This window comes from Astyanax mexicanus, chromosome 13 (genome assembly GCF_023375975.1).
Source record: "Astyanax mexicanus isolate ESR-SI-001 chromosome 13, AstMex3_surface, whole genome shotgun sequence".
In the NCBI taxonomy this organism is placed as follows: domain Eukaryota; kingdom Metazoa; phylum Chordata; class Actinopteri; order Characiformes; family Acestrorhamphidae; genus Astyanax; species Astyanax mexicanus.
The window spans coordinates 42,775,372-42,799,868 of NC_064420.1; the positions used below are offsets into that span (position 1 = coordinate 42,775,372).

Genomic DNA, 24,497 nt, shown 5'->3' on the forward strand with positions numbered 1-24,497 from the left:
TTCAGTTTCATTGTCCAACCCCTGTAAATCAGAACCGGTGTGGCTGCAGGTTTTCATTCCAGACAAGCAGACATGTGATCAGCTGTTTGAAGACTGACCAGGTGATTGTTTAGATTGAAAATGTGCAGCCCCTCTGCTAGCCTTTTGTGCATAAGGTTTGACATCCTTGCTCTATATTTTTTAAGTTGTTATTTAAAAGGCAATATTGCTATATACTTAATGTTGCTTTAAAGCAACAAAAGAACATGATATCAATCCTGTTGTCTTCCTCATGGTGTGTGCCATAGCATTGTGTAAATCACGCTCTGACATTTTAGATGTTCTGTAGGCTGGACCGACCTTTACTGGAGTGTGCAGCAGTGGGTCAGTCACGTCTCCAAACACAGCAGTGGAGGCTGGAACAGTGGGAGTTGAGGTGGTGATGTCCGACTTATATTTAGTCCTGCTTGCTGGAGGGGGGGTTGGTGTGTGTTTGTGTGTTTAGGGGGAAGTGGGTGGGAGTTGGACTGCTGTCCTATAAAACCTTCTTCCCCTGCGACCCCCTGTTCTGAGAGACTTCTGGGGGGAAACAGAACGGGGAAAGTCTTTCTCTCGCTTTATTAGTTTCCCTTTAACTCTGGGCTTTCTGGGCCATTTCTCTTCAATATGGCTCAAATGCAGACTGCAGGAGCAGACCCCACCAAGATGGGGATTGGACGTGCCATCGCTGTGCTGACATCAGGAGGTGATGCTCAAGGTAAGCAGAAAGGATTAGGTCCTGAGAGACTTAGAGACGGGTGGGTAAATACAGTGTTATCAGTGGATTTAAGCAGGGCCTGGTTTAGTCTAAGAAGGGCCTTAGTTATCTGGGCTTGAGGGACACTGTGGTGGTCCCTGGAGGACATCCAGGGAAAGCAGAAGAGAAAATAGGCTAAAGTTTGATCAAAGTTGTAGGTTTTCTGTTTTAGAGTTTAACATGTTGAAATAAAATGAAAATGTAAAAAAATTGGAGTGTATTTTGTGTATGATGATGACTAAAGAAAAATTAAATGCTGCATTAAATTGACTTCATAATGTAGTGTCTACATTACGGGTGAGCCACAATGTATCCTAATTTCTGAATCATTAAAAAAATTTACTTCATGATAATTGAAGCAGTCTATTTTTGTATTTGTATTTGTCTTGCTGTTTAGAGTGAAGCTTTAAGGGAATATTTAGTAGAATTGTTTGTTTGCATATGTTTATAAGCGTATACAGTAAATATTTTGCACTGTAGTTTAGTTTAGTTTAATTATTTTGATGTTACATTATTTATATTGCAACATTATTAGTATTATTCCTAGTCTTTGTAAGTTGCTGCTGTTTAGAAAATAGATAAAAACTTTATACAGTTTTTTTGTTTTATTGAAAGTTTGATACTTGTGCACTTACTTATTAAAACTAAATAAAATATTTTTTGTAGAAGTTTCATATTCTTCTACAAAATTATATATTAATATACCCTTAAAAATCATCCTATTATTTTAGGGCCACATCGCCCACCATTAGTTTACATCATTCTACATCAGTGAAATATAGTGATAAACTCGAAAAATTCACAAAAATCTTAATGTGTTGTTTAAATCTTTTTATTTACCAAAAAAAAAAATCTCTGGATCTTGAGTAACTCTTGACCATTCTCTCAAAGGTCCTCGGTCATGCGCCCAGCGTACTTCGTCTTCGGATCAGCTTGTCTCCATTTCACTCCAATCTCCCTATAACCTTTAGCTTTAGCCTTTAGCCGCTCTTGTCTTGTGGCTCTGTGTCTCTGTGATGTTGAGCTTATTTTAGCTGCAGTGACCTTTTTCAAGAATGACATGAAGTTGTAGATAGGAACAGCAGCGGCTCCACAGCTGTTCCCCTCTGAAATTAGAGACACTCCATTGCCTCCAACACAACGGAGGCTGTGCGTCCTGGCCTTTCCAGCAGAGCTGCAGAAGATGCAGCCGCAGGATTAAGTGACCTCAGGAGCTGCCCACTGAAATTCTGGGCTCTGATTAAGAACTTAGATACTGTTTCAATGTCACCTTCACGTCTCTGAGGGGTTATCACATGATAACACACATGATGATGGGTTGTTTTCTCACTGTGTATGACTCGGTGTGATTACTAAATGCTGTTGATTATGGCGATATATTTATATTAGAACTCCAGACGATCTGTTTTCATGCACAGTTTTGCAGACCATCCTCTACACCACTTGTGATTGGTCAGTTTAAATTCTTTGCCTGACCCCCAGCCCGACCCTTTGCCTGACCTCAACTCAAGGAGAGATTTCTCACCACTTTCTTTAGGCCCTGCTGGGTTGAACTCAAAATAAGGGTCTGTGATGTAGGCCTATGTTATTTCTATTTTTTCCCCAACTTTATCCCAATTTAACTTGGCCAACTGTCCCACCCATTCAGCTGCTACTCAGCTGTATATCCCCCATCACTGGTGATGGCCCACGTAAGGTCTGCCACCACCTCTTTTCCAACTGCTGCTGATGCTGCATTGCCGAGTAGCATCACAGCACACTCGGAGGAAAGCGCAGCTACTCGGTTCAGACGCCTTGTGCTTATCGACATCACCCTAGAAGTGATGAAGAAAAAGAGTGCCATCTACCCACCCAGAGAGAGCAAGGCCAATTGTGCTCTCTCAGGGCTCTGGCAGCTGATGGCAAGCTGCATGACCGGTATTCAAACAAGCAATCTTCTGATAATAGTGGCAGCACTTTAGACTGATTTTTTTTAAAAAGTTATGGTGTGATAATCACAATTACACTCTGTAGCTTCATTCTCTGTTTCTACGGAGATCCATGTAAACACAACAGCTAGTGGACCGAGAAAGCCAAAAAACTCACTGGTTTTTAATTGCAGTTTGTATGCAAATGTATTACCACTGAGTAGAAGTGTAAAACATTTTTCACAGATGTCCCCCTGAGAAACTAATCCCGTCCGGACAGAGCTTTAGCAAAAAAATAATTTTAAAAGATGATTTGATTAAAGTGCCAGGTTAACAGGTACTGTTACCAGCCATAAATGTAGAAGTCTGATATTGAGTAGGTTTCCCTTGCCCAGTTATAACAGAACTCCACAAGATCTTGGACGACTGGATGGTGTCCTGTTTTGTCTGGTACCAAAACTTTAGCAGCAGATCCATCCTTTATGTCCAGAAAGTTGTAAGGTTAGCGTCTTTATGAATTGGACCAATTAGTGTTTGGAGATTCTCTGGCACAGTCATCTAGCCATCACTATCTGCCTCTATTTGGTTGAATTTGGTTGATTTTCCCTTTCTTTTAACACATTACCTTTTATTATGTTGATCCCACCACTTGACAGATGCTCATGTAGATGAGGATAATCTCTGTTTTTCACTGCACTTGTCAGTGATCCTAACATTATGGCTGATGTTGACTAATTGGTGTATTTCTGTCTGTTTCAGGAATGAATGCTGCAGTGAGGGCCACAGTCAGAGTCGGCCTGTACACAGGAGCCAAAGTCTTCTTCGTTCACGAGGTCAGGATGGATGGATGGATGGAGAGACAGAGACAGATGCACATTATAATTGCACCCTGCTTAAGAATAATTGCACATAGCCTGATATATGTTTGAATAAGTGTTTAAAAATGATTGCACATATTCTGGTTTATGTTTTAATTATGACCTTCTTTGACCCCCCCTGCAAAGAGGAGTTGTACATCCATATATGTATGTCCATAATGTTACTGTACTGTACTGTTGTTGTGTTGATGTCTTCAGGGCTACCAGGGCCTGGTCGATGGGGGAGATAACATTCGTCCAGCTACCTGGGAGAGTGTGTCCATGATGCTCCAGTTGGTGCGTACTCTTCCCAAATGTGAAAATGTTTATTTATCAGTGCATGAATTGTCTCTGTATCATTTGTAATCTGGGTAATCTCTTGGCGTCTGGGTTAGGGAGGCACTGTGATTGGCAGTGCTCGCTGTAAGGATTTCCAGACCCGTGAGGGCAGAATAAAGGCTGCTTACAACCTGGTTAAAAGAGGCATAACCAACCTGTGTGTGATCGGTGGAGACGGGAGTTTGACAGGTGCTAACCTGTTCCGTACAGAGTGGAGCGGCTTGCTGGGAGATTTAGTCAGCAAAGGTGAGACACTCAAAGCCCCTCTTTTCTTTACGTTTAGGTAAAAGTGAGGGTGGTTAGTGGTAAACTTTGATTAGGTGACCACTGATTTAGTTAGATTTAGCATGTAGAGAGCTGACAACCTACCAGTAGTGTTCAGAGCATTTTATATTTGCACTTTTCTTCAGGAAAGATCACAGGAGATGAGGCCAAGTCAGCATCACATCTGAACATTGTCGGAATGGTGGGATCTATTGACAATGACTTCTGCGGGACAGACATGACCATCGGCACAGACTCTGCTCTCCATCGCATCATGGAGGTGGTGGACAGCATCACCACCACAGCCCAGAGGTCAGCAGGGTCATAGGAGCTTCTGCTGTATACTAGTGCATTTCAAAAAATGAGAATATCATTGAAAAGTTACTTTTTTTCAATAATTAATCAAAGATCAAAATGTGAAACTCATATATTATATAGATGTATTATTACACACAAAGTGATCTATTTTAAGAGTTTATTTATTTTATTGTTGATGACTATGGCTAACAGCCAATGGAAATCCAAAAATCAGTGCTTCAAAAAACAAGAATATTATATAAGACCAATTGATACTTTTGGCAGTGTGGGCAGTGTGCCAAGTCCTTCTGGAAAATGAAATCCACATCTTCATAAAATTTGTCAGCAGGAAGTGCTGGACTTGATATAACATAGTGGACCAACACCAGCAGATGACATGGCTCTATATAATATATGAGTTTCACATTTTGAACTGAATTCCTGAAATATAGTAACTTTTTAATGATATTCTACTTTTTTGAGATACACTTATATAGATGGATTACCAGTCTAAAGTTTGGACACTTTCAGTTTTAGTGCTTTAATTTTTTCCTACGTTGTAAATGAATATTCATCCAGACTATGAATGAACACGTAAAGAATCATGTAGTAACTTAAAAGTGTTAAACAAACCAAAATACCCTTTGAAGCATTGAGGTGCTCTTATCTGGGGAGCTGTTAAATTGTGGTTTCTGAGGATGGTAACTCTGATGAACTAATCCCGTGCAACAGAGGAAACTTTTGGTCTTTCTTTCCTGGGCCGGTGCTGATGAGAGCCATCAGCTGATGAGTTTCATCATCGTTTTTGATGGTTTTTGTGACTGCTCTTAAGGATACTTTCAAAGTCCTTGAAATGTATTGGATTAATTGACATTCACTACTAAATTTTTTAATTATTCTACATAGTTTGAATGACTTTATTATTAATCTATAATGCAGAAAATGTAAATAATAACAAAAAACACTGAATTTAGCTAATGATAATGTATAGAACAGGTTTGTCCTCCTTGGCCAAAAGACATGAGACATAATACTTTCTGATGATTTTTGGCATATTGGTGTATAAAGAAATTCACTACTTAAAGCTTGTTTTTATCTCATAAAGTTCTCTTCTTTGGTCTCATTTACAGCCACCAGCGTGCCTTCATCCTGGAGGTCATGGGGAGGCATTGTGGGTAAGATTAAAGACACAACACAGCATCTTTTCTTTTTCTTAAACTCTACTCTAAAAGTACAGTGCAAATATGTATGCATTCGGAAAATGCCCACATGTGTGTCTGTGTGTGTTTGTTTGTGTGTTTTTCAGGTACCTGGCTCTGGTCACTGCGTTAGCATGTGGGGCTGACTGGGTGTTTATTCCTGAGATGCCCCCTGATGATGGCTGGGAGGAACACTTGTGCAGGAGGCTGATGGAGGTAGCTAGTCAGAGCACATACACACTTTTATATGTATTTAAGCATGCCTTAAGCCCTATCCGAACTGGATTAGTTTCTAAGGGGATGCTGGAGTAATTTTCTCTTTTTATGGGGGGGTCCTCTGTGATTTAATTCCCATCCAGAACGACCATATATGTGTTTTTTTCAGACGTCCTCTGAGAAAATTACAGGCTGAATTATTTACTGTTTTTCACTGAACTCCGTGGTTCTCTGATCATTTTAGTCCCGTCCGGACGCACATCTCTGAGTTTCGTCACCTCGCGTTTAATAAAATAGCTATTTGTCCACTGCTCCGCACCGTAATTACAGTTTGTGTGTGCGTTTCCACAGAAATCCACGTAAACACAACAGTGAGTGGAAATGGAGGAGCTACTGAACGCTATGTCACGTGACTGAGAAAGCCTAGAAACTCACTGTTCCTCCTGTTTTTTCAATTGCAGTCCAGATGCAAGATCACAGTGTGAAATATTGTTCTCAGATATTCCACTGTAAAACTAATCCTGTCCGGATACGGCTTTAACCTGTCATATTTAAAAATCAGTTATTTATCAATATTTTTTATTTATCAATATTTAAACTTCTTTGTACTTTATATGGGGCTTTATACCCCTCTAGCACACCTGAAATTAGGCATGATTCTATTACATGTATGTTTTCTGCTCCAGAGAGTCCTATTTTATTTTTCTGTACTTTTCTACAGGGATTACATAAGCTTTGTGTGTTACTTAAAGTAACTAAATTTATTCATTAGATGAGATGTCCACCAATATTTGGACATACTGTATATTTGATATTGTCAGTTTAGTAATCTGGTTCTTGGTTCTTTTTAAAATATCATCAACATACACTATAATGCCAAATGTATTCGCTCATCCATGTGAATAAAATCAAGCACCTAGTCATACAGACTGCTTCTACAAGCATTAGTGAAAGAATGGGTCTCAGGCTCTCAGGAGCTCAGTGAACTCCAGCACTGTGGTACAGTGATAGGATGCAGCACCTGTGCAACAAGTCCAGTCGTGAAATTTCACTACTCGGTACTAAATATTCCACAGCCAACTGTCAGTGATATTATAACACAGTGGAAATGACTGGGAATGACAGTGACTCTGTGCTCTGTCAGTGTAAAATCACTAGTCCATCACTACAGACCTCCAAACTTTATGTAGCTTCAGATTAGATCAAGAACAGTAGAGCATAGAGACTCATGGAATGAGCTCCATCCAAAACTCACATCACCAAACACAATGCAGTCAATCTGGTACTTTTTGCAATATAGTGTATTTAGAGTGTTTTATGTGTTGCTATTTTCTGTATTATCTTCTCTCTCAGACCAGAAACAGGGGGTCCAGGCTGAATGTGATTATCGTGGCTGAGGGAGCAATGGGCAGAGATGGCAAACCCATCACCTGTGATCAGATTAAAGAGGTAACATAACTTTTATGAAGTATTTAATTAGTATATGTAATTAAAATACAATATAAGCATTTAATTGTGTCAGGTTCATTTTCTTTTGTTTCTAATCACAGCTAGTATCGAAGAGGCTGGGGTATGACACACGTGCCACAATCCTGGGTCACGTGCAGCGTGGTGGAACTCCTTCAGCTTTTGACAGAATTTTGGTGGGTTTCTCATTCTTTGTCTTATTCTCTGTCTTATTTATCATGTCTCATATTGATGCTCCATTTACTCTAAAAGGGAGCATCTCTGTCAGCATCTCTATCATTGCCTCTTCAGTCTGGGAAGCTGGTAGAGCACCTTGTGACTTGTGGCCAGAACAATAGAAACGATTTAATTTAATATACTTTATGAAAATACACATTAAATTTGCTATTGCTATTTGTAAGCAATATGCTTTAAATGATATGTTGTGTTGATAGAAAATATATATAGTGGCATTAAATACTGCTTAAAGTGCACTTGAGTTTATTTTTTCCCCTAGTAGCATTAAGGCAGGGGTGTCCAAACTACGGCCCGTAGTTTTTTGGAGTGGCCCGCGAGGTATTTTAGAAATAGAATGAAAGTTGGCCCGCTGTTAAGCAGGTTTTTATAATGTGAGATTCAAAGTTTGAAGGCTAGGTGTCAGAAACGGGCCAAAGAGTCTAAAAGCGGAGAGGGTGCGCATTTTTAGCGCAGAAAAACTGGCCAAAGAGTCTAAAAGCGGAGAGAGTGTGCAATTCTAGTTCAGAAAAACGGGCCAAAGAGTCTAAAAGCGGAGAGAGTGTGCAATTCTAGTTCAGAAAAACGGGCCAAAGAGTCTAAAAGCGGAGAGGGTGCGCAGTTATACCGCAGAAAAACGGGCCAAAGAGTCTAAAAGCGGAGAGGGTGTGCATTTCTAGCGCAGAAAAACGGGCCAAAGAGTCTAAAAGAGGAGAGGGTGCGCATTTCTAGTGCAGAAAAACGGGCAAAAGAGTCTAAAGGCGGAGAGAGTGTGCATTTCTAGTGCAGAAAAACGGGCCAAAGAGTCTAAAAGTTGCCGTAATTAAGAAGTTTAATATTAAGAGACATTATGAAATTAAACATCAATTTAAAAAAAAAAAAGTTTACACAACAGTGGCAAAGATAAAGAGAGTAAGTCCAGTAAAATGGTGTGTAAATGAAATAATCAAGAAAAAAGTATTATTTAAAGTGGTAAATTTCATTATTTGTTTTATTTCTCCTTCTGGCCCCAACAAAAAAAGTTTGTACACCCCTGCATTAAGATGTACACAAAATGTGCATCGAAACAAAAACAGTATATTTACAATATAGGTTTGCAGAAGTACTCAAAAAAGCACTCAAAAGCACAATTTAATACTTTGATGTTGTATTTAAATATAGCTTAATTACAACTGAAATAAACTTAAGTTGCAATAAGTTGTTCCAAAATGGTACATTTAGTGTGTATTTAGGAACATATTTGAATTTTCCATGTTAAGTATACTTTTAAAAATATAGGGTAATAAAGGGTGTGTCTGTGTGTGTTGTGTGATCATCAGGGCAGCAGGATGGGTGTGGAGGCTGTGATGGCTCTGCTAGAAGCGACTCCGGACACACCGGCGTGTGTGGTCAGTCTGTCAGGGAATCAGGCGGTCAGACTGCCGCTGATGGAGTGTGTGCAAGTGGTACGTATCTCCACATACCCAGTATTTTCCACTATCACTCTGCAGAGCTGTGTAATGGGTTGTTAAAATGAACAACATCCATCCTTGTGTTTCCCACAGACCAAGGATGTGACTGTGGCCATGAAAGAGGGCAGATATGACGACGCCGTTAAACTCAGAGGAAGGTACGTGTGCTAAATCAGTTCCTTCTGTTTTACCTGTATTGCTTTTTGGAGGCAGTCTGCTGTCCACATGAATTCCCACCTAAAGAAATGAAATAACACAACCATTTATCCCATTCCCAGGAGCTTTGAGAACAACTGGAACACGTATAAGCTTCTGGCTCATGTACATCTTCCAGAGACCAAAGTAAGAGGCTCAGCTTGTATCATTTCACAAGCAAACCAGACTTGTTATATCCTCCAGAGACCCAGACTTTTGCTTAGTGTGTATTTTAAAATTATCCTAGCTATTTGATATAAGATAGATAGATAGATAGATAGATAGATAGATAGATAGATAGATAGATAGATAGATAGATAGATAGATAGATAGATAGATAGATAGATAGATAGATAGATAGATAGATAGATAGATAGATAGATAGATAGATACTTTATTGATCCCCGAGGGGAAATTTTAGTAGGACCTACCAAGTATAAAAACTAAACTTTTTCTTTGGAAAGGAAATCGTTTTGGCAAAAAAAAAACAATGTCCTTATATGTGGACAGTAGTAAAACGCCATTTAGGATCAGAAGGACCCAACTCTACAGTAAGTAAAATTAGCTTCCTTTAAACTTCTCATAAAATTCAATGAGAATTGTTACCTGGACCATTTATCTGCCTGGACTGGCTGTAAAAACTTTTGATTGGGATTCCCGCCATCTTTTTTTTAATCAATTGAGTATAATGTTATGTGAACACTAGTTGCTATGGGCAGTATCTCTATATGAGGCCAAAGGGTCAACGTTTTAAAAATTATTATAGTAATTTATTATCATGGTGCAGAGAAGCAGAAATGTTATGTCCACTTATGAGGACGTAGGGTCTCAAGAGGATATAAGAAGAAATATAAGTACAGATTTGTACTTAAACGAGTACAAAGCTTGTGAAAGTTTAACATTATAAACATTATCATCGACTATCAACTAATATGTGTCAAGAACTTGATGATCCAAAATTGTCTGGCTTTCAAATGAAAAATGTTTAATTAAACTATATATTGTTTATAAGTACAGTGATACAGAACACTGAATGTACCTTTTGGCTGATTAAATCGGACAAATCTGTACTTCCTGATGTTATAGAAAAGACTTTGTGAACACATCTGACCCTGTAAAGACTTATATAGACAGCTCTGGAAAAAATAATAAACAAAAAATAAAAGACCACTTTAGTTTCTGAATCAGTTTCTCTTATTTTGCTATTTATAGGTATATGTTTGAGTAAAATAAACATTGTTGTTTTATTCTATAAACTACAGACAACATTTCTCTTAAATTCCAAATAAGAATATTGTTATTTAGAGCATTTATTTGCAGACAATGAGAAATGGCTGAAATAACAAAAAAGATGCAGAGCTTTTAGACCTCAAATAATGCAAAGAAAACAAGTTCATATTCATAAAGTTTTAAGAGTTCAGAAATTAATATTTGATGGAATAACCCTGTTTTTTCATGCATCTTGGCATGTTCTCCTCCACCAGTCTCACACACTGCTTTTAGATAACTTTATGCCTTTACTCCTGGTGCACAAATTCAAGCAGCTCAGCTTGGTTTGATGGCTTGTGATCATCCATCTTCCTCTTGATTATATTCTCTCTCTCTCTCTCTCTCTCTCTCTCTCTCTCTCTCTCTCTCTCTCTCTCTCTCTCTCTCTCTCTCTCTCTCTCTCTCTCTCTCTCTCTCTCTCTCTCTCTGTCTCTCTCTCTCTCTCTCTCTCTCAGAGTAACATTAACGTGGCTATCCTGAACGTGGGGGCTCCCTGTGCTGGCATGAATGCAGCTGTGCGAGCTGCAGTCAGAATCGGGATCATCCAGGGCCACAACATGCTGGCGGTGCACGACGGCTTCGAGGGCTTAGCCCAGGGAAAGGTCAGCAACCTTCTCTCGGGGCACCACAGGACTGTGACAGTCTTATAGCCAATACCACACAGTAGTGCTGGACGATATGGCCAAAATTTATATCACGATATATTCCTTAAATTTCGGTCGATACGATATAATTTCGATATCGATATAAATACTTTGAAGGCCTCAGAAAACTGCTAAGAAGCCCTGCAATCCCTGCAGCACTGCGAATTTAAATTATTATGTAACTGTGTATTTGCACTTTTTGTATGGTTGGCATCAGATACCCTCATTATATGCACATCTATCTATCTATCTATCTATCTATCTATCTATCTATCTATCTATCTATCTATCTATCTATCTACCTATCTATCTATCTAATGGAAATCTGTACCTACTACTGTCTGAAAATTTCATTTAAGCCTTTGAACCCTCCTTTCACAAAAACTTTAATACTTTAGAAATAAAAGTAGTCAAAAAAAAAATCAATGCTCAATATTATTTGCATATAGCAAAATAATAACATCACATCCCTGTCAAACATAAGCCTATATAACTATTACCAATAAAAATAACTTTAAATTACAACAGAGGCAGAGCTTCTTATTCTCTGTGAACAAATTTAACAGATTAAAACAAAAGTGTTTCAACTAGGATATAGAATACAATAAACCTTTATATACGTAAAAGCAACAAGATTTTCCCGTCAAATAAACAAACCTACAGGCTTTATCAACTATGAATAACTTAGTTACAACATAAGCTATAAAAGTGCTTCAGTCAGTATAAGAAAAACATTGTATGTAGTGGAGTTGCTTGAAGTGGTGGAACAGTTTAGATGTATTAACATTACCGCTGCTGGTCGGCTGCACTCTCCGGCACAATTTGCAGCAAAGCGGCAAGGGAGCGGACCCGCGGCCGGCCTCGAGGACCCTCGGCCGAGCGAGCGGGCCCGCGGCCGGCTTCGAGGACCCTCGGCCGAGCGAGCGGACCCGCGGCCGGCCTCGAGGATCCGGGGCCGACCGAACCGAGTCTACCTTAGCCTTGGATCCGCTCGTCCCGGCTCCGTTTGTCTCCAGCGCGAGACATTTTTGCTGCGTAGCGAAGCGGACCCGAGCCTAGCCATTTTAACCTAGCCTTGCCTAGCCTAGCCTATTTGGCTACGTGCCTGTGTGGTTACGTCATCACGCACTGACGTAGCCCAGCTACGGAGGATGAATGTGTTGAGCTCTGCGGCGAGCTGACGCCAGTAAAAAACGCTTGTCCGTGATTCTAATACATATCGATATACCACAAAACTGATATCACCGTTATTGAAACATTTCTTATCGCGATAAATACCGATATCGAATTATTGTCCAGGCCTACCACACAGCAAGAATTGCTATCTTATAATTAAAATGAACAAAAAGTTGAGTCCATATATACTGAATATAATTTACTTTTTATGGAACTAAGGCATTTAAGACTCGTATTCTAGGAAGTGTCTTATTATATTGAAATCATATTGATCCTATTATACAATAAATCACTTAAAACAAGTAACATATATCTAGAAACACAATGAATAATCTTGTACTACCAACTAATGATGTGCAACCTGTCTCAGTACAGTGTATCTAAAAATGTATTTCTTTCTAGATTGAACCTATCAATTGGAACAGTGTTGGTGGCTGGACTGGAAAAGGAGGCTCAGTTTTGGGCACCAAAAGGTACCATTCATTCATTGCTAAGGATGGGAGATTTGTGGAAAAAATAATCTACATTTTATAGATGTAGATGTAGTTGTTCAGTTTTCTGGAGGTACAGACAAAAGCCGACAATATCTGACAATGTTTTATATTATCATTAAACCCTCACTGGTCCTTCACTCTCTTGTTTGAGAAGGTATCTTTCTTCTATCTCTGTAGAGTTCTTCCAGCCAAACACATAGAGGAGATAAGTCTGAACATTGCCAAGCACAACATTCACGCTCTGGTCATTATTGGAGGTTTTGAGGTATTTTACTTTTGTCCATGTGACTGTAATTGTTTGCATGTACTACTTAATTTGATCTTTAATCAAAGTCTTTGTTGATTCCGCCTCTATAGGCGTTTTCAGGTGGTCTAGAGCTGGTCCAGGCCAGACAAAAGTATGAAGAACTGTGCATCCCCATGGTGGTCATACCTGCTACTGTCTCTAATAACGTGCCTGGATCAGACTTTAGCATTGGAGCCGATACTGCCCTGAACACAATCACCTCGGTTAGAACCCACACACACCAATGCACACAAAATGTGATTATTGTAAAAAAATATATATATATTTCAAAACATTTTCAAAAAACTGTTGGAGTTTGGACTTTGGAGTTTACCATAGTTGTTTTGTAACTTTTTACAGCTGTTTTATGGCAAATTCAATGAAAATTTATCACACATTTTATGTCCCATATGTCCATGTCTCCATATGTCTCTTATTTACACATGCGTTTAGGGATATAAAAAATCTGTGTCTCCTGCATGCACGTTTGCGTTTACTATTGGGGGGGAATAAATGATTGCAAAAGGCATGTTGGAATTAATTAATGTGACATATATATGTATATATATATATATATATATATATATATACATATATATGCGGGGGTACCTCACTGAAATTAATTTTCACAACTTGGGATATCTGGTAAGCACAGCTGATAACATTACACAGTATTTTGTACATCCAAACACACACCATGGAAACAGATAGATGTTGTGTTCCACAGATTAAATGAGACACAATTAGACAGGTGATAATACATAATAATAAACTATATAACACTACTGTTGCGCAGCAACCGTTTTGGATATACTAAACTCTGGGTTGGTGAGACTCTGATTCTGATTTTCTCAATAGGAAATCCAATTTGTGGGGGCATTCTAGTTGAAATTCTGGAAATTGGAAATTCTGGCATCCATTTTTTAATGGAGTGCAGCCTGATTGACCACGACACAAATATAAAGTGTCAGTTCAAACCCCAGAGTGGCCACCTTTACACAGTTTAATACACAGTATATTGTTCTATTAAGATATAGATTCATTCATTCTAGTAATAAATATGATCATAAGTGATTATTTGTGTGTGTGTTTGTACGTGTGTGTCTTTAGACCTGTGACAGGATTAAGCAGTCAGCTGCTGGCACTAAGAGGCGTGTGTTCATCATTGAGACTATGGGAGGTTATTGTGGTTATCTGGCCACCATGTCCGGTCTCGCTGCAGGTGCGGACGCCGCCTACATCTATGAGGACAAATTCGGGATTCGTGATTTAGAGGTGAATAGATTCAAACATATTCATTTGTCAAGTTACCTGTGTGAATTTTAGTGGATTATTATTTTTTAAATCTGGTTTATTGTCTGCGTTCTGCTTGCAGGCGAATGTAGAGCATCTGGTAGAGAAAATGAAGACAACAGTCAAGAGAGGCCTGATTCTTAGGTTGGTGTACATCACAATACAGGCCAGGATTTTTGTCAATTTCCTGGATGACATTACACCCTTAAATCTTGAGGATTTCTATTCAGGCATTACATAAAAAGCTTTAAAAACATAACTTGAAATCATAATTGTAATTGTAATTGTAATTAAAAGTATAGAAATTTAATTAAATCTGCTAATGTCAAAATATAATGAATAAAATCATAAAATTTGCTCTTTCCTGAACTTCATTTTGAAATTAATATTTTCCTGCATACAAATCAACTATGCTATTTACATTTTATTTATTATATTAATGCTATAATGTATTATAACAATGTTATATAATGTAATATTAAAGGTTATTTCCACTTTGCTCTTTTTTATAGAAATGAGAACTGTAATGCCAACTATACAACTGACTTCATCTTCAACCTGTACTCAGAGGAAGGAAAGGGCATATTTGACTGCCGTAAGAATGTCTTAGGACACATGCAGCAGGTCAGAGATCAGGAATTTAACATACACCATCTCTATAAATGATATAATTTCAATAATTTGATATACTCTCAAATGCTTTAAAAATAAGTACTGATTTATAATATGTGTCTCTAGGGTGGAACTCCAACCCCATTTGACAGAAACTTTGCCACTAAGATGGGGGCGAAGTCTGTTCTCTGGCTAACTGAGAAGCTGAAAGAGTGTTACAGACATGGTGAGAGTTATATATATATTTATTTGTATCTCTACGATAATTCTATAATACTGTGTATCACATGGCTTTGTTAAATGTGCATGCTGTGTCTTCCCCTATTTTGACTTTAACATTACGATATCTGTGCAGGGCGTATTTTTGCTAACAGTGCAGACTCTGCGTGTGTGCTGGGGATGAAGAAGAGAGGGCTGATGTTCCAGGCTTTGGCTGAACTGAAGGAGGAAACAGATTTTGAGTAAGAATTTCCTTCTCAGCACCCATTATCCTCAGTCCCATCCTTCAGGCACTCACTTGAACGTTATTAATTCACGTGCCTTGCCATGAGCATGCTGGCCAGTGTTTAACCCTAATCCCATTTCACCCTACCATTTACCCCTATCTTTACTTCAGAGTTAAAAGGGGAAGGGGTCAAATCCTCCCACTATGAATTGGAACAACCCTTCAAGCACTGAATACGTCATCAGCAGCGCTAAAGTTGAGTTTACTAGATGCTGGTTAACTAGTTAACTAGGGATAAGTGGTAAGGCCAATAGGTGAAATGGGATTGGGCCTTTATTATCAACTTAAATACTGCTATTCTATGATTTTTAACATGTCAGTGACTATCGATATATGGTGATTGTTAGCTACATTAGCCTCAGTGCTATGTAAAAATAAGCAGAAATGTTAAATATGCAGAAATGTAGAAAATTGTCAATTCATTTTTTTCACAAAGCCATTTCCAAACCAAATTCTACTTGGCCCGACTCTGGCCCAAATGCTTTTAGTTCACATTAAGGTTGAGTGTCGCATATTCTAACACTCCCAGTTGCTGAGTATAATATGGCAATCTGCCCTTAATGCTTGTGCCAACACCCCGGTTGCTGAGTATAATATGGGACTCTGCCTGAGAAACTTGTGACAACAACTGTATTGAGCATAACTGAGCATAATATGGGAATCAGCCCAAGCTGAGTTGAAAAGTATAGTACAGTATGGCAGTTGGCCCAAATGGCATAATCCCAACAGCCTGTGTTGCTCAGTTCAGTATGGGACCTGCTCCAAGCTGCTTGTGCCAAATTTGCAATTGTCAAATATATAACATGGGCCAACACCCCGGTTGCTAAATATAGTATGGGAATCGGCAACTGCTGCTTCTGCCAACACCCCGGTTGCTAAATATAGTATGGGAATCGGCAACTGCCGCTTCTGCCAACACCCCGGTTGCTAAATATAGTATGGGAATCGGCAACTGTCGCTTCTGCCAACACCCCGGTTGCTAAATATAGTATGGGAATCGGCAACTGCCGCTTCTGCCAACACCCCGGTTGCAGAGTATAGAATAGTATGGGCAGCCGATGCTGCATTACATCGTCTGAGTTCGGCTGGTTCTTCAAATTATCTAATGAGTGAGTCCAATGTGTTAAAGGCAGAGGTCCTGCGTGTGCAACACAAATTATAAAAGTGTCTCTTTTTCTCTTTTTTCTCTACAGACATCGAATTCCAAAGACTGAGTGGTGGCTGAAGTTGAGACCCATTCTGAAGATCTTGGCCAAATACAAGATCAGTCTGGACACCACAGAACACGCTCACATGGAGCACATTATCAGCAAGAGAGGTCCGGTGGCCTTATCCGGAAAAATGAAAGAGTGAAAAGAGGACTGAGACGAGTGAAGCCTGAATATTCAGTCTCTCTCAGGTCAACAGCCTGTTCTACTCATTATTGTGTTTCTGTTCTGACCTCTCTTTTTATGTGATGACCTTTCATTTTGTGATATTCTGTCTGTGCACTTATAGGACTTCTTATAGGATCTTGTGTTAACAATGATTACCAGCAAATACTGGAATATTAATTTAAAAATAAAGTAAACGTTCCTAAATTAGAAGCATTGTTGTGTCTGATTTTAAACATTTACATTTTCCATTTTCTGCGCATGCCTCCTCTGATACTACCCACCTATAGAGAGCAAGACCAATAGTGCTCTCTCGGGCTCTGGCTGCTAATGGCAAGCAGCATGATTCGGGATGAAAAAAACCATGATTCTCCGGTTATAGCGTCAATGTCACAGTGTCATAGTCTACTGAGCCACTTAGAACCTGTTTGTTTTTTTATACATAAAGATTATTATTTAGTAATTACATGGAAATTGAGCTTATTCTGGGTTTTAATTTTGCCTGTAAAGTTGATTAGCTACTGAATACATTATACATTAAAAACAAAGAAAGGTATTTCATAAAGCATGTTTTTAAAATGTATATATACCCCAAATACCCCAAGCCTGCATCTCTGCATCAATATTACACAGTGGCTGCACAGTAAAAAATAAATAATATATTTCATATGTCAGGGTTAAAAAGCTTGGGCAAGAACACACGGTCAGCCATGCTATAATGCAATATACATGAGGTACAGGGCTTTGTTTAAATACCCAACAGGGAAGCTTAGCCTACAGAATGAACAACCCTGTGAGCAATAATCAAATTTTCTATCCACTTCTCAGCCACTAATGCCCCCCTGCCATGAATTATGACACAAAAAAGCAAACCTCAAAGAAAATGACATTCCCACCCATAGAAAATAATGTAGAACAAATAAAATATGTCCTACAACACCATCAGGTTTTCATAAAGCCCAAAAAGTAGATAAAGTGAACCCAGATGAACAAGTGAGACATCTAAAAATATTATACTTAGTAATTTATTCATTGAAGAAAATGGTCCAATATTACAATTACAAATGGGTTTATAAACTTTCGAACACCACTGTATATGGGTGTCTTGCCACTTTTGCACCATCCATTTAACATTGACATATTTGCACCGTGTCTAAAGCCAGGCATAGGCTCTTTTGAGTACCATTAATTTCAGAAGAAACAATAAATAAGTAGGTATCTCATTATTTTTATCACTGATAGTTTAGTATGATCTAGTTTCAGTATGTGTTGTAAGTGTTGTTTTAGGATATGTGGTGCCACCTAGAGGTCATGTGCTGTGATGATTATTAATGTACGGTTTATTACATTAAAATTACACCTGCCTCCATGCCCACTGGGCTGAAGATGCCAGTCATGTGGAAGAGTGCTGCTTCTTGAGTTTAAGGGAACTGAAACCTTCATTTTTAACAGAAACATGCTACTTTGGATATTTCTTGTCTTATCTACATCTCTCTCTCTCTCTCTCTCTCTCTCTCTCTGTTTTGTTTTTCTTAACATTTTATGGACCTTTTGGCCTATTTTAATGAAAACTGGCATTTGATAAAAACGTCACCAAACAAGAGTTGCAAACTTGTTGAATTATTCATGATGACCTGTTTCTGTTTCAAACATACATTTTGATTTTCAAAAAATGTTTTAAAAACTGTTTCTTACCACGGCAGGTTGGACAACTTAAGCTTTGCCCTAGCTTAATAATATGAGACAATATGAGAAATATTAGGTAGAACTAGATTGCAGTTCCTACAGAAACTGCGAGTGTGATTGCAGTGCTGGCTGGTATCTGCTGTGGTGTTGCTAAGGTGTTGCTAAGTGGTTGCTAAGGTGTGGCTATGGTATCCGGGGTGGTTGCTAAGGTGTTGCTAAGTGGTTGCTAGGTGGTTGCTAAGGTGTTGCTAGGCGGTTGCTAAGGTGTTGCTATGGTATCTGGGGTGGTTGCTAAGGTGTTGCTAGGTGGTTGCTAAGGTGTTGCTAGGCGGTTGCTAAGGTGTTGCTATGGTATCCGGGGTGGTTGCTAAGGTGTTGCCAGCTGGTTGCTAGGTGGTTGCTAAGGTGTTGCTAGGCGGTTGCTAAGGTGTTGCTATGGTATCCGGGGTGGTTGCTAAGGTGTTGCTAGGTGGTTGCTAGGTGGTTGCTAAGTTGTTGCTAGGCGGTTGCTAAGGTGTTGCTATGGTATCCGGGGTGGTTGCTAAGGTGTTGCTAGGTGGTTGCTAGGGTGTTGCTAGGCGGTTGCTAAGGTGTTGCTATGGTATCCGGGGTGGTTGCTAAGGTGTTGCTAGGTGGTTGCTAGGTGGTTGCTAGGGTGTTGCTAGGTGGTTGCTAAGGTGTTGCTATGGTATCCGGGGTGGTTGCTAAGGTGTTGCTAGGTGGTTGCTAGGTGGTTGCTAGGGTGTTGCTAGGCGGTTGCTAAGGTGTTGCTATGGTATCCAGGGTGGTTGCTAAGGTGTTGCTAGGTGGTTGCTAGGGTGTTGCTAGGCGGTTGCTAAGGTGTTGCTATGGTATCCGGGGTGGTTGCTAAGGTGTTGCTAGGTGGTTGCTAGGTGGTTGCTAGGGTGTTGCTAGGCGGTTGCTAAGGTGTTGCTATGGTATCCGGGGTGGTTGCTAAGGTGTTGCTAGGTGGTTGCTAGGTGGTTGCTAGGGTGTTGCTAGGCGGTTGCTAAGGTGTTGCTATGGTATCCGGGGTGGTTGCTAAGGTGTTGCTAGGTGGTTGCTAGGGTGTTGCTAGGCGGTTGCTAAGGTGTTGCTATGGTATCCAGGGTGGTTGCTAAGGTGTTGCTAGGTGGTTGCTAGGTGGTTGCTAGGGTGTTGCTAGGCGGTTGCTAAGGTGTTGCTATGGTATTCGGGGTGGTTGCTAAGGTGTTGCTAGGTGGTTGCTAGGTGGTTGCTAGGGTGTTGCTAGGCGGTTGCTAAGGTGTTGCTATGGTATCTGGGGTGGTTGCTAAGGTGTTGCTAGATGGTTGCTAGGTGGTTGCTATGGTGTTGCTAGGCGGTTGCTAAGGTGTTGCTATGGTATCCAGGGTGGTTGCTATGGTGTTTCTAGGTGGTTGCTAGGTGATGTATATGCATAAATTTGATTAAATGGTGTTTGCACGTTGCTACGCAACGTGCAAATACATCAATCAGCTATGCACGCTAGGTTGCTCTGGCCGTTCGGGGGTGTCCAAACTTTTGACCCGTGGCTCCATTACACACAGTACTGGGGGGCCGGGGTGTCCAAACTTTTGACCCGTGGCTCCATTACACACAGTACTGGGGGGCCGGGGTGTCCAAACTTTTGACCTAATGCTGTTTTATCCCATAGCTGCTCCATACACTCACAGTACTGGAGTTCTAGCTACCTGTCCTTCGATCTAGCTGCCGTCCTCCGATTGGCCCCATTCATTCCAATGGGGCCACTTCGTACGACATTCGTACGAAATCCGTACGTCGTAACTTTTCGTAACGCATATTTTCGGAAAGAGCTCAATAAGTTCTACAGGTCCTCAATTGGTTTCATCTTAGTATTTCAAAAATTGCGACGTCCACGGACGTGCAAAGTTCTGCCCATTCATTTTCTATGGGCAAAAAAACGCGTACTTACGAAGTTTTTACGAAAAACGTAAGTCCGATCGGAAAGCTGTATACAAGCCCACCATTCCCGATATGGACGCACGTTTTCTCTTTTGAACGAAGTCGATATTTCGAAAACTGCGGCACTAGTTAACCGGACAAAAAACAGGTGGAATAATAATAATAACTAGATTGCAGTTCCTACAGAAACTGCGAGTGTGATTGCAGTGCTGGCTGGTATGTGCTATGGTGTTGCTAAGGTGTTGCTATGGTATCCGGGGTGGTTGCTAAGGTGTTGCTAGGTGGTTGTTAAGGTGTTGCTAGGCGGTTGCTAAGGTGTTCCTATGGTATCCGGGGTGGTTGCTAAGGTGTTGCTAGGTGGTTGCTAGGTGGTTGCTAGGTGGTTGCTAGGGTGTTGCTAGGCGGTTGCTAAGGTGTTGCTATGGTATCCGGGGTGGTTGCTAAGGTGTTGCTAGGTTGTTGCTAGGTGGTTGCTAGGTGGTTGCTAGGGTGTTGCTAGGCGGTTGCTAAGGTGTTGCTATGGTATCCGGGGTGGTTGCTAAGGTGTTGCTAGGTGGTTGCTAGGGTGTTGCTAGGCGGTTGCTAAGGTGTTGCTATGGTATCCGGGGTGGTTGCTAAGGTGTTGCTAGCTGGTTGCTAGGTGGTTGCTAAGGTGTTGCTAGGCGGTTGCTAAGGTGTTGCTATGGTATCCGGGGTGGTTGCTAAGGTGTTGCTAGGTGGTTGCTAGGTGGTTGGTAAGTTGTTGCTAGGCGGTTGCTAAGGTGTTGCTATGGTATCCGGGGTGGTTGCTAAGGTGTTGCTAGGTGGTTGCTAGGGTGTTGCTAGGCGGTTGCTAAGGTGTTGCTATGGTATCCGGGGTGGTTGCTAAGGTGTTGCTAGGTGGTTGCTAGGTGGTTGCTAGGGTGTTGCTAGGTGGTTGCTAAGGTGTTGCTATGGTATCCGGGGTGGTTGCTAAGGTGTTGCTAAGGTGTTGCTAGGTGGTTGCTAGGTGGTTGCTAGGGTGTTGCTAGGCGGTTGCTAAGGTGTTGCTATGGTATCCAGGGTGGTTGCTAAGGTGTTGCTAGGTGGTTGCTAGGGTGTTGCTAGGCGGTTGCTAAGGTGTTGCTATGGTATCCGGGGTGGTTGCTAAGGTGTTGCTAGGTGGTTGCTAGGTGGTTGCTAGGGTGTTGCTAGGCGGTTGCTAAGGTGTTGCTATGGTATCCGGGGTGGTTGCTAAGGTGTTGCTAGGTGGTTGCTAGGTGGTTGCTAGGGTGTTGCTAGGCGGTTGCTAAGGTGTTGCTATGGTATCCGGGGTGGATGCTAAGGTGTTGCTAGGTGGTTGCTAGGGTGTTGCTAGGCGGTTGCTAAGGTGTTGCTATGGTATCCGGGGTGGTTGCTAAGGTGTTGCTAGGTGGTTGCTAGGGTGTTGCTAGGCGGTTGCTAAGGTGTTGCTATGGTATCCAGGGTGGTTGCTAAGGTGTTGCTAGGTGGTTGCTAGGGTGTTGCTAGGCGGTTGCTAAGGTGTTGCTATGGTATCCGGGGTGGTTGCTAAGGTGTTGCTAGGTGGTTGCTAGGTGGTTGCTAGGGTGTTGCTAGGCGGTTGCTAAGGTGTTGCTATGGTATCCGGGGTGGTTGCTAAGGTGTTGCTAGGTGGTTGCTAGGTGGTTGCTAGGGTGTTGCTAGGCGGTTGCTAAGGTGTTGCTATGGTATCCGGGGTGGTTGCTAAGGTGTTGCTAGGTGGTTGCTAGGTGGTTGCTAGGGTGTTGCTAGGCGGTTGCTAAGGTGTTGCTATGGTATCCGGGGTGGTTGCTAAGGTGTTGCTAGGTGGTTGCTAGGGTGTTGCTAGGCGGTTGCTAAGGTGTTGCTATGGTATCCGGGGTGGTTGCTAAGGTGTTGCTAGGTGGTTGCTAGGTGGTTGCTAGGGTGTTGCTAGGCGGTTGCTAAGGTGTTGCTATGGTATCCGGGGTGGTTGCTAAGGTGTTGCTAGGTGGTTGCTAGGTGGTTGCTAGGGTGTTGCTAGGCGGTTGCTAAGGTGTTGCTATGGTATCTGGGGTGGTTGCTAAGGTGTTGCTAGATGGTTGCTAGGTGGTTGCTATGGTGTTGCTAGGCGGTTGCTAAGGTGTTGCTATGGTATCCAGGGTGGTTGCTATTGTGTTTCTAGGTGGTTGCTAGGTGATGTATATGCATAAATTTGATTAAATGGTGTTTGCACGTTGCTACGCAACGTGCAAATACATCAATCAGCTATGCACGCTAGGTTGCTCTGGCCGTTCGGGGGTGTCCAAACTTTTGACCCGTGGCTCCATTACACACAGTACTGGGGGGCCGGGGTGTCCAAACTTTTGACCCGTGGCTCCATTACACACAGTACTGGGGGGCCGGGGTGTCCAAACTTTTGACCTAATGCTGTTTTATCCCATAGCTGCTCCATACACTCACAGTACTGGAGTTCTAGCTACCTGTCCTTCGATCTAGCTGCCGTCCTCCGATTGGCCCCATTCATTCCAATGGGGCCACTTCGTACGACATTCGTACGAAATCCGTACGTCGTAACTTTTCGTAACGCATATTTTCGGAAAGAGCTCAATAAGTTCTACAGGTCCTCAATTGGTTTCATCTTAGTATTTCAAAAATTGCGACGTCCACGGACGTGCAAAGTTCTGCCCATTCATTTTCTATGGGCAAAAAAACGCGTACTTACGAAGTTTTTACGAAAAACGTAAGTCCGATCGGAAAGCTGTATACAAGCCCACCATTCCCGATATGGACGCACGTTTTCTCTTTTGAACGAAGTCGATATTTCGAAAACTGCGGCACTAGTTAACCGGACAAAAAACAGGTGGAATAATAATAATAACTAGATTGCAGTTCCTACAGAAACTGCGAGTGAGATTGCAGTGCTGGCTGGTATCTGCTGTGGTGTTGCTAAGGTGTTGCTAAGTGGTTGCTAAGGTGTGGCTATGGTATCCGGGGTGGTTGCTAAGGTGTTGCTAAGTGGTTGCTAGGTGGTTGCTAAGGTGTTGCTAGGCGGTTGCTAAGGTGTTGCTATGGTATCTGGGGTGGTTGCTAAGGTGTTGCTAGGTGGTTGCTAAGGTGTTGCTAGGCGGTTGCTAAGGTGTTGCTATGGTATCCGGGGTGGTTGCTAAGGTGTTGCTAGGTGGTTGCTAGGTGGTTGCTAGGTGGTTGCTAGGCGGTTGCTAAGGTGTTGCTATGGTATCCGGGGTGGTTGCTAAGGTGTTGCTAGGTGGTTGCTAGGTGGTTGCTAGGGTGTTGCTAGGCGGTTGCTAAGGTGTTGCTATGGTATCCGGGGTGGTTGCTAAGGTGTTGCTAGGTGGTTGCTAGGTGGTTGCTAGGGTGTTGCTAGGCGGTTGCTAAGGTGTTGCTATGGTATCCGGGGTGGTTGCTAAGGTGTTGCTAGGTGGTTGCTAGGTGGTTGCTAGGGTGTTGCTAGGCGGTTGCTAAGGTGTTGCTATGGTATCCGGGGTGGTTGCTAAGGTGTTGCTAGGTGGTTGCTAGGTGGTTGCTAGGGTGTTGCTAGGCGGTTGCTAAGGTGTTGCTATGGTATCCGGGGTGGTTGCTAAGGTGTTGCTAGGTGGTTGCTAGGGTGTTGCTAGGCGGTTGCTAAGGTGTTGCTATGGTATCCTGGGTGGTTGCTAAGGTGTTGCTAGGTGGTTGCTAGGTGGTTGCTAGGGTGTTGCTAGGCGGTTGCTAAGGTGTTGCTATGGTATCCGGGGTGGTTGCTAAGGTGTTGCTAGGTGGTTGCTAGGTGGTTGCTAGGGTGTTGCTAGGCGGTTGCTAAGGTGTTGCTATGGTATCCGGGGTGGTTGCTAAGGTGTTGCTAGGTGGTTGCTAGGTGGTTGCTAGGGTGTTGCTAGGCGGTTGCTAAGGTGTTGCTATGGTATCTGGGGTGGTTGCTAAGGTGTTGCTAGATGGTTGCTAGGTGGTTGCTATGGTGTTGCTAGGCGGTTGCTAAGGTGTTGCTATGGTATCCAGGGTGGTTGCTATGGTGTTTCTAGGTGGTTGCTAGGTGATGTATATGCATAAATTTGATTAAATGGTGTTTGCACGTTGCTACGC

At 41.6% G+C, this 24,497-nt stretch overlaps 1 protein-coding gene across 1 annotated transcript; it reads left to right on the forward strand.

Annotated features, from left to right (window-relative positions):
- The first annotated feature begins 527 nt into the window (after window positions 1-527).
- pfkma (phosphofructokinase, muscle a) lies at window positions 528-17,045 on the forward strand. Its single transcript, XM_007246741.4, has 22 exons — window positions 528-736; window positions 3,442-3,515; window positions 3,759-3,836; window positions 3,935-4,124; window positions 4,289-4,454; window positions 5,570-5,614; window positions 5,746-5,854; window positions 7,208-7,303; window positions 7,405-7,497; window positions 8,854-8,979; window positions 9,079-9,143; window positions 9,264-9,327; window positions 10,905-11,051; window positions 12,672-12,742; window positions 12,941-13,028; window positions 13,121-13,273; window positions 14,160-14,324; window positions 14,425-14,486; window positions 14,855-14,966; window positions 15,081-15,180; window positions 15,310-15,415; window positions 16,653-17,045. The coding sequence occupies exons 1-22, from the start codon at window positions 646-648 to the stop codon at window positions 16,810-16,812; spliced, it is 2,361 nt and encodes a 786-aa protein (XP_007246803.1). The 5' UTR covers window positions 528-645; the 3' UTR covers window positions 16,813-17,045.
- Window positions 17,046-24,497: the final 7,452 nt, after the last annotated feature.